Source organism: Spermophilus citellus (assembly GCF_964194105.1).
Source record: "Spermophilus citellus genome assembly, chromosome: 10".
Taxonomy (NCBI): Eukaryota; Metazoa; Chordata; class Mammalia; order Rodentia; family Sciuridae; genus Spermophilus; species Spermophilus citellus.
The window spans coordinates 116627505-116644592 of record NC_138197.1 but is presented as its reverse complement, the minus strand read 5'-3'; the positions used below and the strand labels follow the sequence as shown (position 1 = coordinate 116644592).

General features: G+C 33.4%; 1 protein-coding gene across 2 annotated transcripts in view; it reads right to left on the bottom strand.

Moving 5' to 3' along the window:
* SCYL2 (SCY1 like pseudokinase 2) overlaps positions 1-17088 on the bottom strand; it is a 58381-nt gene that overhangs the window by 24145 nt on the left and 17148 nt on the right. For both annotated transcript variants that reach the window (XM_081311101.1, XM_081311102.1), the window contains exons 3-9: positions 16037-16194; positions 13244-13388; positions 5150-5299; positions 3653-3874; positions 3125-3241; positions 2418-2543; positions 1412-1588 (exon numbers count right to left, since the gene is read on the bottom strand). In XM_081311101.1, coding sequence (XP_081167227.1) covers positions 1412-1588; positions 2418-2543; positions 3125-3241; positions 3653-3874; positions 5150-5299; positions 13244-13388; positions 16037-16194 — 1095 coding nt within the window. The remainder of the gene's footprint in view (positions 1-1411; positions 1589-2417; positions 2544-3124; positions 3242-3652; positions 3875-5149; positions 5300-13243; positions 13389-16036; positions 16195-17088) is intronic.

Sequence of the window (17088 nt, the reverse complement as noted above, 5' to 3'; positions counted from 1 at the left end):
ATAGGCGCAAATAAAAATTCAGATTGTTGGAGCTGGGGTTGTGGCTCAGTGGTACAGTACTTGCCTAGCATGTGTGAGGCCTTCAGTACCACATAAAAATAAATTAATAAAATAAGGCTATTAAAAAATTAATAAAAATTCACATTGTTTCTTAGGATACTATTTTGACTGATACATAGCTTAGGGAACATGTGACTACACCAATTTTCTTCCTAACACTTTGAGCACTGGTGGGGAGCCTTTCTGCAAAGGTTACAGACTAGGACCCTCCCTATTCTTTCTCCCTCCTTAGTCCCTAAGAACCTGGCCATAGACTGCCTCTTTTCAAGGGAAGGATTAGAGTTACAAAACCATTACATCAAATAGTTGATAATTGACTAATAAACTATTGCCATATAGTGACAGAAACACATAATAATATATGCCACAAAAGCTCATTTCAGGACTGGGTTTGTGGCTCAGTGGTAGAGTGCTTGCCTAGCACACGTGAGGCACTCAGTACCACATAAAAAATAAACAAATAGGGGCTGGGGATGTGGCTCAACCGGTAGCGTGCTCGCCTGACATGCATGCAGCCTAGGTTCGATCCTCAGACCACATACAAACAAAGATGTTGTGTCTGCCGAAAACTAAAAAATAAATATTGAAATTCTCTCTCTCTTTTTAAAAAAATACAATAAAATAAACAAATAAAATAAAGGTATTGTGTCCATCTATAAGAAAAATATTTTTTTCAAAAAAGCTCATTTCATCTCAACAACTCCTTTCATTTTAGAAATGAGGAAATAGAAGCTTTAAGATGGTAATGTTAAACCTAGTCATACTTCTAGTAAAAAGATTTTATAAGTCCTAATTCAAATCCAGGTATGTGACCCCACTGCTCTTAAATCCAGATGACCTTTAATCTGATAAATACATATTTTACAGAATCCACATGAGAAATTAACTTTTTTTCACTTAATAATACACACACACACACACACACACACACACACACACATTACTTCCATGGTGCTCTAAGCATTTCATTTTTCTAATGAAAGTATTAGCAAAAAATAAAGAAAGAAAACAATTGGCACCAACTAAAGACCAGAATAACAAAATAAACAAAATTAATATTTCTTTTCCCAAACCTATAACTTTCAATAAAGTTAACTGGGAACAAAATAACACATGAAAAATTTCACTGCACTGAGATAGTAACTTGTGGAGCGCTATAGACAAATACCTGCAAAGTTTAATTATAATTTTAGGAATAGTTCACATATGCAAAGTAGCTTCTGACTAATGAAAAAGCAAGATCGGATACTTACCTCAATTTTTAAAAAGTCACATAGTCACTTCTTTTGTTTTCAGTGGTAGTCATTATCATGAAAAACAGATAAATATGAAAAAAATACCCAAAACATACCTGGATTGGCTCCTGTTGTTTAAATACAGGACCAAGTTCAGGTAGAATTAATTTGACATATTCTTCTTTGGTGCATTCCTCAGCAATCAGCAAAACATTGGGCAAAACAAAAGGTACCATATCAGGATTTACAAATTCTGAAGTCAAACAAGGCAAAATTCTCTGCACAATGACACGCTGAAAGGCAAAGATGTTTTTATAAAATCAAAATTTATTTCAGGTCTTTCATATTAACACTGAAATGTAAAGCCTCCATTCCCTCTAGGCAAGGTGACCATGTAATTTACAGTTGAAACTGGTACACTTTTTAGAGAAAAATGGGATTCTATTGCTAATTATACAAGATAGGATGTCGTGGGTAAAAAGGGATATATTAAGGAAATCTTCCTTAGTTTTCACTAACATTTCCCATCTTGATTCCTTCATTACTATGATTCATACGATACAACTTAAACACTATCCTGCATTGATTGCTGCTTCATGCATGTTAACCCTACATTTACTATAATACCTTGAGAGCAGGAACAATATTTTATGCTACCTCTTTCTCTTTAAGTAAATGGTTAGACAAATAACAGGTAACCAATAGCTATTCCATAGATCAAACACTGTAAATATTTTTGCAATTAGGAATTACTAGTTTTACAATCTGTGGCTTTATCATTCACCATTACTTTACTACTTTACACCTATGATTAAATATGTCAGAGAAAGAGTTTTGAAGGAATCGAAAAGTTAGCATCAATACAAAAGCATCTACTTAACTACTGGTAAAGCAGTGATTTCCACAATGAAGTTTACAGGCTTCTGACATTTAATGTCCAACTTTTTAAATCCCAATAATTTTTGGACCATAACTTCTTTCTGGCTTCAATCTGTTAACTTTTATAATTATTTATGTACCTAAAGCAAAAGTTTTATTATTTCTTTCAAAGAGTTATTATAGTAAGTGAAGTAAACTTTGAATTAAAAAATCCTGGCTATTATAAATGAATCAACAACAAACCTTGGGCAACTTTGGTAGAACCTTTGGCAGTCCTTTGAAAAATTGTGATTTCTGAAGATTATCTCTTTGGAATAAGGTATCAAAATATTGAAGTGTTACTGCACCAACATCATCAAAGAAGGGAATCTAAATATATGGAAATAAATTATTTTGATAAATATTAAGTTGAAAGTACTTTTCATATCTGAAATTACCACATATGGTAAAAATATGTTCAGAAACACAAGATGCTAAAAAGCACTTAATTCTAATTGTAAAAATCAGAATAAAAAAATAAATTATTTTTCAAGTTCAAATCTTCAGAATTAGTACCTTTGAGTTGGCTACGCAACAGCCTTTTTATACACATAAACCTCTAAAATATTGAAAGATTAAGTAAAATATCTTGAAGGCATAAACAGCACTAGTTATTTATTAAAATCCATTCTTACATGAGCCAAACAGAGGGCTAGACTTTTTTCTGGGAGCAGAATGCCTGCATACCTAATTGTGATTGTTAGGACTCTGTTTATTTGAAATCTTACTTTTCTATCACAGAATTTATGTACATAAATTATTTATCTGTTTTTTAAAAGAGGCTGAATATTCAACATAATCAAAAATACAGATATCATCTAGGGACTGAATCTTGATTTAGGAAAAAGTAATCTATTTTAACTTTTCATTTTTTTGTCCATCCACTAATGCAGAAATCTGTGTGTACTCACCTTTGTCATTTGATCTGCATCTGGTCTTACAGTTGGAGTGACATTTAACAATAGTTTCACGTGTTCACGGACTTCTTCAGGTATATTTGTAAGTGAGCTAGATCCTAAACGACTCAACTAATCAAGAGTGATAACAGTAAAAATTGAGTGCAAAATATTCAAAAAATATGCATTTATATTGATAGTCTTTTTAGAAAGATTTTTAAATTTCACTCAATGTTTTTAGATTAAACAAAACACTAATTTCACTGTTAAAACACTTATCTTTAATATCTGAAATTGTTTCCGTTCCTAAAATAAAAGCCTAGTGTTTTAGACCATATTTCAATATTTACGCTGGTAAATGCAAGATTAAAGCTGTAATAACAAACTTTAACTAGTCTTCATTATTTATAGAAATCACTTTTATTATACTGATTTTATGATAATATAAAATTAAGCACTAACTCTTAAGAATTTTGGCTACACTTTAGGAAAAAGAAAGAAACAATTAATTATTAATGAAAGCAAATATCAATAGGCAAATACCTGATCCAACTGCCTACTAAAACTTTTATAAATATCTTGCTTGTTGACTTCAAATATAGGTTTCCCTTTGTTAAATACGGCATACATAACAGTTCCTAAAGAATACATATCGCTGGCTGTTTCACAGCTCACAGAAAGTATGTACTCAGGAGCCAAATATTCAGGATTTGGAAGACACAATGATGGTAAATTTGGGTCCCATTCTTTACAAGGAAACTTAGGCTGTAGTAAGACAGAAAACAGATGACATCAATTAAATATTTCTAATGAAAGTAAAGCATTATCAAGCAATGTATCTTTAAATTTGTACTAAGTCATGTAAGTAAAAATGCCATTATCAGGGCCGGGGTTGTGGCTCCATGGTACAGCATTTGCCTACCATGTATGAGGCACTGGGTTCAATCCTCAGCACCACATAAAAATAAATAAAATACAACACAATAAATTAAAAAATGCTATTATCATCTTTAATTGTAAAATTCCCAAATCCCCAAATATGGAAAGTATATGAAACAAAATGAGAGATCAGAATTCTTAAAAACTCTTGTGATTATTGTGAATTCCCTTCCAGAAAACAAATTATCAATACAAAGTGCAGTATAAATATGCAAAGGTTCATACTTCTTTTGGAAGCACAAAGACTAAGTTCAAATTCTTACTCTACCACTTAAAATCCATCTAAACTTAGGCATGTTATTTTATTCTATGAGCCTAACTTACTCATTTATATTGTTTCTATATCTCTCTGAGGATCTGTGAGGATTAAATAAGTAAACACATGAAAAGCGTTTAGAAAATGCTTCAATAAAGGTTATTGTTATCATCATTATTGCTGTCATTATGCTACACAAAGAAAATTCCATGATCCAATGAGATAATATATGTTAATGTATTTGGCATTCTGAGTGGGGAAAAAAACTATTTAACCAAATAATTCTAAATTTATTTAACTGTGGCATCCTTTTCTCAAGTAACATTAACGTGTAGGGAGTTAATGAGCTGAAGCATATTTTTAGATGCAATGAACACTAGAAATTTTCTATAAAAATGTGAATTAGTGGCTAGAGTTGTGGCTTAGCGGTAGAGCGCTTGCCTAGTGCATGTGGGGCCCTGGGTTCAATCCTCAGTACCACATAAAAATAAATAAATAAAACAAAGGTATTGTGTCTAACTACAACTAAAAATATATATATATATTTTTTTTTTAAATGTAAATTAAAAAAAAAAACTATTCTAGGGCTGGGGCTGTAGCTCAGTGGTAAAGCGCTTGCCTTGCATGTGTGAGGCACTGGGTTTGATCCTCAGCACCACAAAAAAAATAAATGAAAATAAAGTGTTCACCTACAACTAAAACAAAAAGAAAAAAAAAACTATTGTACCACATAGACTACATGTACCCTTTAACAGAGGTTACACTAGATTCTCTAGTCCATTCTAGATATAATCACAAATTTCCATGGCTTTAAAAAACTCAAAGACTAATAAAACTTTCATTACCTCTTGTTCAGAAGGATTGGTCGAAGACACACAAAAATCAAAACCCATTATTTTCCAGGCTCCACTTTTATTCAAAATTATATTTTCAGGAGTAACATTTCCATGAACCATTTTTACACTGCTATGCAAAAATGATAAACCTTCAGAAACCTATAAATGAAAAAAAAAATTTCTATTACATAAAGCTCTATTTATAACAATACAATGTGTCATAAAAATCATAATTATTAGCTAGGCATTGTGTACATACCTGTAATTCCATCTACTTGGGAGACTGAGGGAGCTTGAGGCAAGGGTGGGCAAACTAGTGAGATGCTCTCTCAAAATAAAATTTAAAAGGGGTGGGAATATAGCCCAGATGTTCAAGGACCTGAGTTCAATTCACAGTATAACACCCCCCCCCCCAAAAAAAATCATAATTACTGCTGGTTCTTCCAATAAAAACAGTTTTTAATGACACCTAGCAATCAAATCTCATCATAAATGCAAAAGTTTAGATATTTTCAGCTGGCAGGACAATCTAAGCATTAGTGTGTGGGGGGGGGAATCTAACTATAAAACCAAAGTACAACTATCTATTAATTTCCTTTATACATGCACATAAACAGAAGAAAAAAAAAACACCTTTTCCTATCCAAATTCATTCAGTTCCAGAGTTCAAAAAGTGAGGGAATTTTTTATTGAGTTACAGATAGTGAGTATTAAGACTTTACATACTAGTTCAGTTTTTCTGAACAGTATTGTGCTATTCTCAACTATTCAGATGATATTCATTTATTCTCACATTGGATTAATATTTGGTTAATTTTTTTATATCTATACCTGATATTATCACAAAATCTGTGAAACAAAATGAAAGACTAGTTTTTTGTCTCCAGAAGAAGTAGATTTGGGCAAGAAGTAGATTTTGACTTCAAGGATAACACTGTCCCTGGTTTTCCTCAAACTCCACTGAGCACTGCTTTTCAGTCTATTCTGCTGGTTCCTCCTTACTTTCCAAATGTCCTGGACACAATGTTTGGACCTCTGCAATTTGCCATCTACTCTCACTTTCTTGATGTTCCCAACGCTTTAATTATCACCTATGGGCTGAGGCTGTGGCTCAGTGGTAGGGCGCTCACCTAGCACGTTCGAGGCCCTGGGTTCGATCCTCAGCACCACATAAAAATAAATAAATAAAGGTATTGTGAAAAAAAATTATCACCTATATGCTGACTATTCTCAATGTCTCCAGACTGAGCCTTTGTCCTAAAATTCAGATTGATTATCTGACTACTTTCATGACTTTTCTCCCCATGAATTTTATAAGTATCTCAATCTCAGAGGAATCCAAATCAAGTTTCTCTCATGATTTCAAATTCTTTCCTCCTGTAGTATTTCCGGTATCTATTAATAATCACTTCACTTTTCTGGTTGTTTGGGACAAAAAAAAAACCTAAGTTATCCTGTACTACACTATTTTTCTTATATAGAAAATCCTGCTACCTCCACTGTCATAATATACCACCTACCTTCCCTGCTCTGGACCATCATTATCTCTGACTGGAATTGCTCTAATAGCCACCAACCTTATCTCTTTGCTTCTGCTCTTGCCCTTCTACACACTTTAATCCTCAATACAGTAATTAGAGTAATCTATTAAATATAACCCAGATCATGTCACTTTTCCTGCTCAAACCATTTAAAGGCTTCCCCTTTCAGAGTAAAGTATTCATCTAGCATAAAAGACCTACCCACCCCACCCCACCCAACCCAAGCCATAGCTTTCTGATCTTATCTCCTACTACTGGTCTTGTTTACTCCTCTCTAGTGCTATAGGTATTTCACTATTCCTTGGACATTTTCACTATTCCTTGGTTCATGCATGATCCTGTCTCAGAGACTTTATACTTGAAGTTCTTTCTACCTAAATCATTCTTTCCCCCTAGTTACCTATATGGCTTCTTTGACTTTTTTAGTTTTTTCTCAAATGCCCCCTTTTCAGTGGGATGTTATTCTAACTATCCCATTCAAAAGTACATCCCTTTTCTCTCTCATCCAAATATTCCTCTTTTCCCTTCCCTCCTTTTTTCTTAACATCATTTCATCAAACCCAATTTACTGTATTCCCACATGATAATATGTTTCCAAATGAGAAAGATTTTTTGATTTGTTCACCCCTATGCCTTTAGCACCCAGAACTATGCTAACCATATAGCTGTCCAACTTGAGAATTAATTCTCTTTAAAAATCCCCACTTACAGTTATCAACATGAAGACAAGTCAACACTTAAAGAGTGTAAAGAGGGCTGGGGTTGTGGCTCAGTGGCAGAGCACTTGCCTCACACATGTGAGGCAATGGGTTCGATCCTAAACACCACATAAAAAATAAATAAACAAAATATATTGTGTCCATGTTAAAAAAAAAAAAAAGAGTGCAAACAGCACAATTTTAGAAGATATCTGGGTTTGTGTCCCTACTTTCTTACTTACCACCTATGAAACTTTGAGCAGGTTACTCAATTTATATAGAACTTCTGTGGACTACTTCAAATTGTGAAATATAAATTTTTTTAATAAGATTCCACACTACTTCTAATCCCTATATGTCTAGTCAGCCATCAGGACCTATTCTACCTCTGCCTGACTGCACTCTGTACCTCTAGTCCTTCCTCTGATCTCTGCTGAAATCTTTTTTTTTTTTTTTTAATCTTTTTGTTTGTTTGTTTTTGTGGCACTAGGGATTGAACCCAGGGCTTTGTGCACACAAGGCAAGCACTATACCAACTGAGCTATATCCCCTCCTTCCTCTGATTTCTGAGCAGGACTTTTATTTAAAAACTGTCATTAATTGGCCTAGAGAAGCAGCTCCATGATAGTGTGCTTGCCTAACATATATGAGGCCCTTTTTTTTAAGTTTTGTTTTGCCAGAGCTAGATTGAACCCAAACTATTACTTATTATTTCCTATATGTAAACACTATATAAACATTTAGAAATTCACACATTTGATCCTAACATCAAACTATGTTGTAGAGATTATTTCCCATATGCTTTCCCTATCCCAAAATTTTCTGGTCTTGTAGACTGATAGCTCTAAAATACATTTCAGACCATGTCATTTGCCTTGCTTACAATTTTTCATTATTTCCCATCACCAGTAAGACATGTTTCTATCTTTCCAATTTCACTTTTCACCACTCTTAAATACAACCTGCTACTTCTAATTGCCTAAATACTACTAAGTGAACAGTACAATAAGCAAAGATTAAGAGGCTTAATAGTATTTTCCAAATAAAAGGATGTTCTTCATTTACAACACATTTGAACTCATGAAGTTCATTTAAAATTTACATTTTCAGGCAGGTGGGGTGGAGCACACCTGTTAACTCAGAAGGCTGAGGCAGGATGATTGCAAGTTCGAGGCTAGCCTCACCAACTTAGCAAGATCCTGAGCAACTTAGCAAAACCCTGTCTCAAACTAAAAAAATAAAAGGTAGGGGATGGCGATGTGGGAATGTAGTTAAGTACTACAGTACCCCTTAGTTCAATCTCTAGTATTAAAAAAAAATTCACATTTTCAAAAATATATATTCCAAGTATAAATTTCAAGATATACAAAGTTTATCAAATTTAGAAAAGATTCCCTATTTTTATAAGAAAAAATCAATTCTTTGCTTATTGTACATTTCAGGCACAGGTTTGGCAGATGTTTTTATTTAATAATCTCAGGAATCTTTAGAACAATTTTAGGATTGAGAAAAAAGATCAGATGGTTACTATAATACACAAATCAATGAAATAGAATCAGGTTGCCCAGAAATAAACCTTTGTATATGTGGTCAAATGACTTTTGACAAGGATACTAAAACCACTGAATGAGAAAGAAATAGAATTCAACAAATGGTACTAGGAAAACAGAACCACCTACAAAAAAATGAAGGTGGACCTTTACTTTACACCATAAATAAAAATTAAGTCATGGCCGGGTGATGTGTAATTTAGGGTAGTGTGCAATACTTAGCATGTACAAGACCCTGCATTCAATCCCCAACACTAAAAACAAAAAACAAAAACTCAAAAAGATCACACACCTAACCTAAATCCTAACACTATAACACTCTTAATAAAAAAAATACAGGGAAGCTTCATGACATTGGATTTGGCAATAATTTATTGACTATGACACCAAAAGCAGAGGCAACTGAAGGAAAGGTATATAAAAGAGACTATCAAAATTTAAATTTTTCTGTGCATCAGAGAACAAAATCAACAGAGTGAAAGGCAACCAAAAAAATGGAAAAAAACTCTTACAAATTACATATCTGATATGAGATTAATGTCAATAATATATGAAGAGCCGGGCACTGTGGCTCACACCTATAATCCCCAGCAGCTCGGAGGCTGAGGCAGGAGGATAGCAAGTTTAAAGCCAGCCTCAGCAACTTAGCGAGGTCCTAAGCAACTCAGCAAGACCCTACCTCCAAATAAATATAAAAAGGGCTAGAGGTATGGCTCTGGTTAATCACCCCAGGTTCAATTCCTGGTACCAAAAAAAAAAAAAAAAAGAATATATGAAGAATATTACAATTAGATAACATACACACACACACACACACACACACACACACACACACACACAAAAACAGATTCAAAAATGGGCAAAGGACTTATTGACTAGACATTTCTACAAAGATATATTAATGACCAATAAGCACATGAAATGATGTTCAAAGTCAGTAATCGTTAGGAAATGCAAATCAAATCACTGTGGTAGTAGGAGCAAATGTGACTCCATTTTGTTTTATGACATCATCTTGTAAAACAACCATGCCAAGTAGAAGAGTCATGACTGGAGCAAGATGTTCTTTTCCTTTTGCTATAGAAACCTTTAAGAACACAGAACTACCTAATGGGGTATTGTTTCTGTAACTAGGGTAACGGGGCTCTGTTTCTGTAACTGGGGTGACTGGGCTAACTGTGATTGGTTAGGCTTCCCTCTGCTTGACTGCATTGTCCCGCTTCTGTAACCTGGCTTGCTTGCATTGGCTAGACCTCCCGAACATCCCTTTTGCGGTTTTCAGGCTTATAAGGAGTGCCCTTGCAATTGTTCAGGGCTGATCAGGGGAACAGCTTTATGTTCTGGTCAGCCGCCACCGGTGTGCTTCAATAAAGGCTTGATTCGATTATACGTGAGTGGTCTGGAAGTCAGTTTATGAAACCCTAGGACAAAGCTTTAACTATAACATCACAATGAGATACCATCTCATATCCAGCAGGATGGCTAGATACTCCAAAGTAAAAAGAGAAAACAGTAAATATTGGCAAGGATATGGAGAAGTTAAAATCCATATGCATGCACTATTAGTGAAAATGTAAAATGGTGTAGGCTTTATAGAAAACAGGTAACTCCTTTATCGTGGCTCCTCAGAAAATTAAAACTAGAAACCCCATATGGCCCATCAATTCTACTCCAGAGTATATATTCCAAAGAATTGAAAGCAGGATCTCAAATAGAGATTTAACCAAGCACGATGACACACAGCTATAATCCTAGCAACTCAGGAGACTGAGGCAGGAGGATCAAAGTTCAAGGCCAGCCTCAGCAATTTACAAGAACCTGTCTAAAAACAAAAAATAAAAGGGACTGGGGGTATAAAATCTTCCTGGGTTCAATCCCTAGTACCTCCACCATACACACACACACATACACACACACACACAAAAAAAAAAGTTGTTCAAAGAGTGTGTATGTGTGTGTGTGTGTGTGTGTTTGTGTGTTCACAGCAGATTATTCACGAAAGCCAAAGCATAGAAGCAAATCAGGAGTCAGTTGATAGATTAAAGTACAACTGAATTGCTTATAATGTGGTACACGCATTCAATGGAATGTTACTCAACCTTATAAAGGAAGGAAATTCTGACACATGCTATAACATGGATAAACCTTGAGGACATAGTGAAATAAGCTAATTACAAAGGGCTCTATTTATATAAAGTATACAGAGTAGTCAAATTCACAGAGACAGAAAGTAGAACTGTAGATTCCAAGAATTGGGGGAATGTGGGGGATAAGAGTTATTGTTTACCAGGTACAATTTCAGTTTTGCAAGATGAAAACAGTTATGTAAATATGGATGGTAGTCTTGGCTGTACAACAAGTCAACATATTTAATGGATTAAACGTACATTTAAAAATAACAAAGATGGAATTTTACCACCATTCTTTAAAAAATATAGTTAGGAAAATGACAAGCCACAGACTAGGAGAAAATATTTATTAATTATATATCTGACAAAGGATTTGTGTCTACAACATGTAAAGAAATCTTAAAAACTCATTAATAAGAAAACATTCAAAAACTGGGCAAATGTCTGAACAGAAATTCACCAAAGAGAATATCCATATGGCAAGGAAACATATGAAAATGTAATAAGTATCATTATTCATTAGGGAAATACAAATTAAAACCACTTAGAGATACTAATGTACACCTGTTAAAATTAAAAGAAAATAAGAGAGTTTTTAACAAAGATATGAAAAAAAAGATATGAAAATAACAGAGTTTTTAACAAAGATATATTAATTATACTAATTCACATTATACTGTTAATGGGAATGAAAGACAGTATAACCACTTTGGGAAAAGTCTGTCAAGTTTCTTTAAAAAGTGAAACACACAAATAACATTTAATCTAGCCATTCCACTCACAGCTATTTATTTAATCAGAAGAAATGAAAGTATCTGTGTCCATACAAAATCTTGTACACAAATATTCCAGCAGCTTCATTAGCTATTAGCCAAAAACTAGAAACAATGCTAGTGATCATCAACAGATAAATGGATAAACAAACTGATATATGCATCCAATGGACTATTACTCCATTATAAAAATGCATCGACTATTGATACATACAATGATATGGGTAAACCTCAAAATAATTACACTGACTGAAAGAAGCCAGATTAAAAAAACACACACCTATAGGATTCCATTTATAAAATTCTAGAAAATACAAACTGATCCATAGGGGTAGAAAGCAAGTCAGTGACTTCCTGGGACAAGATACAGAGAGGGAAGGATATAAGGAGTATGAGAAAGCTTTGGAGAGTGATGGATATGTGCATTATCTTGATTTTGGTGATGGTTTCGTAGGAGTATATGTGTCAAATTTCACATATGTGCAGCTTATTAAGTATGTCAATTATGTTTTACAGCTAGCTGTTAAACAATAAATAAAATGGCCAGGCAAGGTGGCACATACCTATAATCCCAGCTACTTTGGAGGCTGAGGCAGAAGGACCACAAGTTCAAGGCCAATGTGGACAACTTAGTGACAGCCTCTCAAAAACAAACAAAAGGACAGGGGTATAGCTTAGTGGTAAAATGCCCCCTAGGTTCACTCCTCAGTACCATAATCAGTCAATCAATAAAATGATCTCTGTCCACCAGGATCTCAGAATCTGTTACATAAATCTACTATATGGAGCTGAAGATATTATTCTGGTAAGAAAAGAAAGAAAAATCTTAAAAGTATGTGGAAAAGCCAATAATATCTCTTGATATCTACTAAATTTTTTTAGAGAAGTAATATTATTATTCAATACTATATTTCAACTTATAATTTTCTTTATGAAATTACCTACATGAATAAAAATTCAAAAAAATCAAAAGGAACCCATCCATTAACCAATCAATAAGTTCCCCTCCTCAAAGTTTACCAAAGTTATCAGTTTTATATATTTAAAATATTATCCAAGCCTAACAATAAACTGCAAAAAAAAAAAATTATACAACACACTGTTTTCAAATTACTAATAAGAACGAAAGATTTATATAAAATAGTTTACAATGTCTAATAAATTTGAAAAAGCCAAAAATAACCTTAAAAGAAAAACTTTTTTTTTTTTTTAAAGAAAGAGTGAGAGAGAGGGAGAGAGAGAGAGAATTTTAATGTTTATTTTTTTTTAGTATTTGGCGGACACAACATCTTTGTCTGTATGTGGTGCTGAGGATCGAACCCGGGCCACACACATGCCAGGCGAGCGCGCTACCACTTGAGCCACATCCCCAGCCCAGGAAAAACTTTTACATGTTAAATAAAAATACATACCTGAAGTAAACCATATTTAGTTTCTACATCATAAAGTTTGTAATCCTTAATGTCTGGAGATATAGAGGGAGGCAGATTTTCCCAGTTACCAAGAACGTTGGCTAAACTGGCAAAAACAGGTTCTGTACAAAATGCCAAGCAGTCCCTGTTTTCAAAAAGAAAGAGTTATTACTATCATTTTTTATTCATTATCAAAATCAAATATACATAAACTATTAGAAATCCTATTAAACTATTGATAAGGTAGACTATTTTAGATTTGTAAATTTCAGCATAGATATAGAACATTTCAAACAATATCAGGAGGCTTTATATATGAATTATCCTGGATAAATCAATCTTCTAAACTAAGTGTTATAACAACTGATACATTTTTTTTTTAACTTAAAACATCAGGAAATAAGATATTATTTTAACTGTTAACTTCTTCAATGATTGATATTCCTTATGGGAAACCAATAAACTTACTTAAAAATTGTTATATTGTACATATGATATCCTTATTTCTAAAGCTGTAATTTTCACAATATGCTACTCAGGGAACCTACAGAATTCCCACTGATGCCTCAAGAGCAAGAGGATCAGGAAAAGGAACAGGCATACCTCCAGTCCCCCATGCTTACTTACAATCAAAGCAACTTTGCTATTTTTGAAAGGTGTTGCAGTTTTAAATTTTTTTAATCATTGCTTTTTGGTGTATAAGAATTAAAAATCCAGAAAACATTAGATATTGACATTCAATAGCTTTATAGAGTAATGATCAAGAACTCAAGCTTTAAAGAAAGATAAATATCTGATTTCAAGTTCCAGCATACCTATTCCCACCTTACTGATACTGCACACCCTAACTCTGAGCTTCACTATGCCCATGTGTAAAATGACGGTAACAGATGCACCTTGAAGTGTTACTGTGAAGATCAAATGAGATAATCATAAAATATATAGCAAAGCATCTAGTGCATGTTCAATAAACTCTTCTTATTGCTGTTAAAATTACCAACCATCTGAGGCTCAAGCCCTAACATTTTAGGCTTGAAACTGTTGAATGTCACTAATAACCTCTCACTAGTTAAGCGTAATGATTCTTCTCAGTTCTTATTTTCTTTCCATTCTTCAGTCTCCAGTGCAATTGGGTCCTTTTGTCCCTCTCCCTTGGCTTCTATAAAATGCTGCCAGGTTTTCTCCTGCCATATGACAATGATTTCTCCTTTTTCCTTCCCTGGCTCTTTTAACCTCCCTACATTTCAAAGTACATTCCTCAGTCTACTGCTCATTTTACTCATGTTCTTGAAAAAAATCCATTTTAATCTGGTTAAATTTCAATTACTGCCTTTGTTATTCCCATACACATCACCAACTCTGAACTTTCATCTGAATTATCCTTTCTGTAGGAGATTTCCTTTGGATAATTTCTGTGCCATTCAATATTATTAATTCATTAATGACTAGAACCTATTTTTTTCCTTTTCTAAAGTGTTCCTATTTCTATTAATGTTTCTACAATTTTTACAACCTCACAATTAAGATATCTTAAAGTAATCTGTGAAATCTCTCTTTCTGCTTACCAATAAAATTCTAGTTCTATAATGTTTAATTCACTATAAAAGAAGCTGCTGAGACAGAGAAAGCGTAACATACTGGTTGCCTCGAGAAATTTAAAAATATAATTATGAGATATACGCTGTAGATACAAGTAATAAGAATATTTTTATGATAAGAGACATATGAGCAAATTTCTGGGCAGGCATAGCATGGTACAGTTAAAAAAAAAAGTGGGCTCAGAAATCACATCTCTGCCAGCTTTAAGTAATATCTCTGATTCTCATCCTACATTATTGTGAAACTTAAATAATAAAACAATGTAAAACATTTAGGATAGTTTTCACATGGTAAATTCTGTCTTCTTTTAGGTGGTGGTGGCGGTCTCCTGCTTTTTTAGAGGGGCTGATTAGTAAAGATTCTAGTATAAGAATTTTCTGAAGAAATCTAATATGCCAAACTGATAAAAGCAAAATTACAGTACCTGAAGGGAGATGAGAAGTTTGGAACTCTGACAGTTGTGTACCCTACTTGCCTGTTCCTATCCTATCCTTAAAATACTAGGAACCACAGAACACAAATGGCAAATCACTTGAGTAAGGATCCTAAACTAAAAGGGGAATATAGTCTGCTAAGAAGGAACAAATAAAACAATTTGGGCTATGAATAATATGGAAAAGGTTTTATAAAGCTAGGGTTTCTAAAGGATTATTAAAAGCATCACAGGCTTGACGGTCTAGTCAAGATTACATAAATTTCATTTTCTGGTCAGCAATATTTCCCAAGATCATCCTCAAGAAAAAATACATAGTAAAGTAAATGAAAGCTATGGATTGACATGCTGGGAAAAACAGAAGATTAAATGTCTGGAAATGCACTTGCCACACACACAAAATTGGTCTTCAAATATTGCCTCAATAAAAAGGAGACAAGAAATTTTAGCAAATTAGCAAGGTAGACATTTTCAGGCAGTGAATATACTCCATACTTCTCTTACATCTTCCACTTTGACTACTGTCGTGCTGAGCATAGAAAAGACACTTAAATACAGACTCAAGGCAAATGTGAAGTAAGTCTTTATCAATATTCAAAAAAAGAGAATACATGCAAAATGCAAATAGATTTTAGGAAACTAATATATAAGAATGACAGTTTGTAACAATTTTTCACTGATAATATTTGAAATATACCAAATATAGTTATTTATAACTTTTTTCACAAAGTCTCCTATATAAATTTCTATAAAAAATTTACCTTGATTCTTCTAAAGGATGTTGGACAGTAAGAAGTCGAGGGTGTCGTAACCGTGTTAACTGTTGGACTCCTCGTTTTAAAGCTTCGATGATCTGATCCTTTTCAAATTTCTGATATTTGTCAATCAGCTTTTTATCAAAGACAAAAACAGCCACTTCCTAATAAAAGAATTGTGTCACTAATTTTAATCAAGAACTATATAAAAATAATAAAGTTATATTTGAGTGTCAGCAGTTTACAATTAGAAATAAAAACTAATGCCATGAAAATTTCAGCACCATTATAATACCTTTCTGATTAAAATGTTGTTTCCTTTATGACTAATAAATCTAAATAATTTTAAAGGTATGAGACCCAGAGTTTTCATCTAAAGAGAACATAGGAAATGTTTTATCTAAGATCTTACAGCAAAAACTGAACTGCCAAGACTCAGTTACCTAGGTAGACTAATTCTAGGGCCAATATGCCACTCTGTCTCCTCAGAAATAGCAAAGAGACAAATATGGAACAGTAAAGTAATAACATGGTACATGCTTTCAGGAAAGAAAGCACTGAAGTTGAGTGACAGCTTTAAATAACATTCATATACAGACTGAGTGTCCCTTATCTGAAATGTTTGGTACCAGAGGTGTTTCAGATTTGGCTTTTATTCTCAGATTCTGAAATCCTGCATAATCTGGAATTCCATTTACGTCATACATGACTTTACTCAGATAGACTTAAGTAACTTTATACAAGATTTTTAGTGCATCTACATTTTGACTGCTACATGAGGTCAGGTGTGGTATTTTCCAAATGTGGCATCATACTGGCACTCAAAAGATTTTGGATATTGAAGCATTTCAGATATCAGATTTTTTGGATTAGGGATGCTCAACCTGTATAAACAGATCAACCTAGCTCTTTTGATCATTAAGAGACATAAGAGAAGAAAGTAAGAGTGTTATATAATATTAATTTGAACTAAAAAAAAATGACCTAGAAGTTCAAGTTCCTATGGCACCAATCATGCGCAAAATCTTATTTTAGTAAGTGTTCTGCTATAACACATT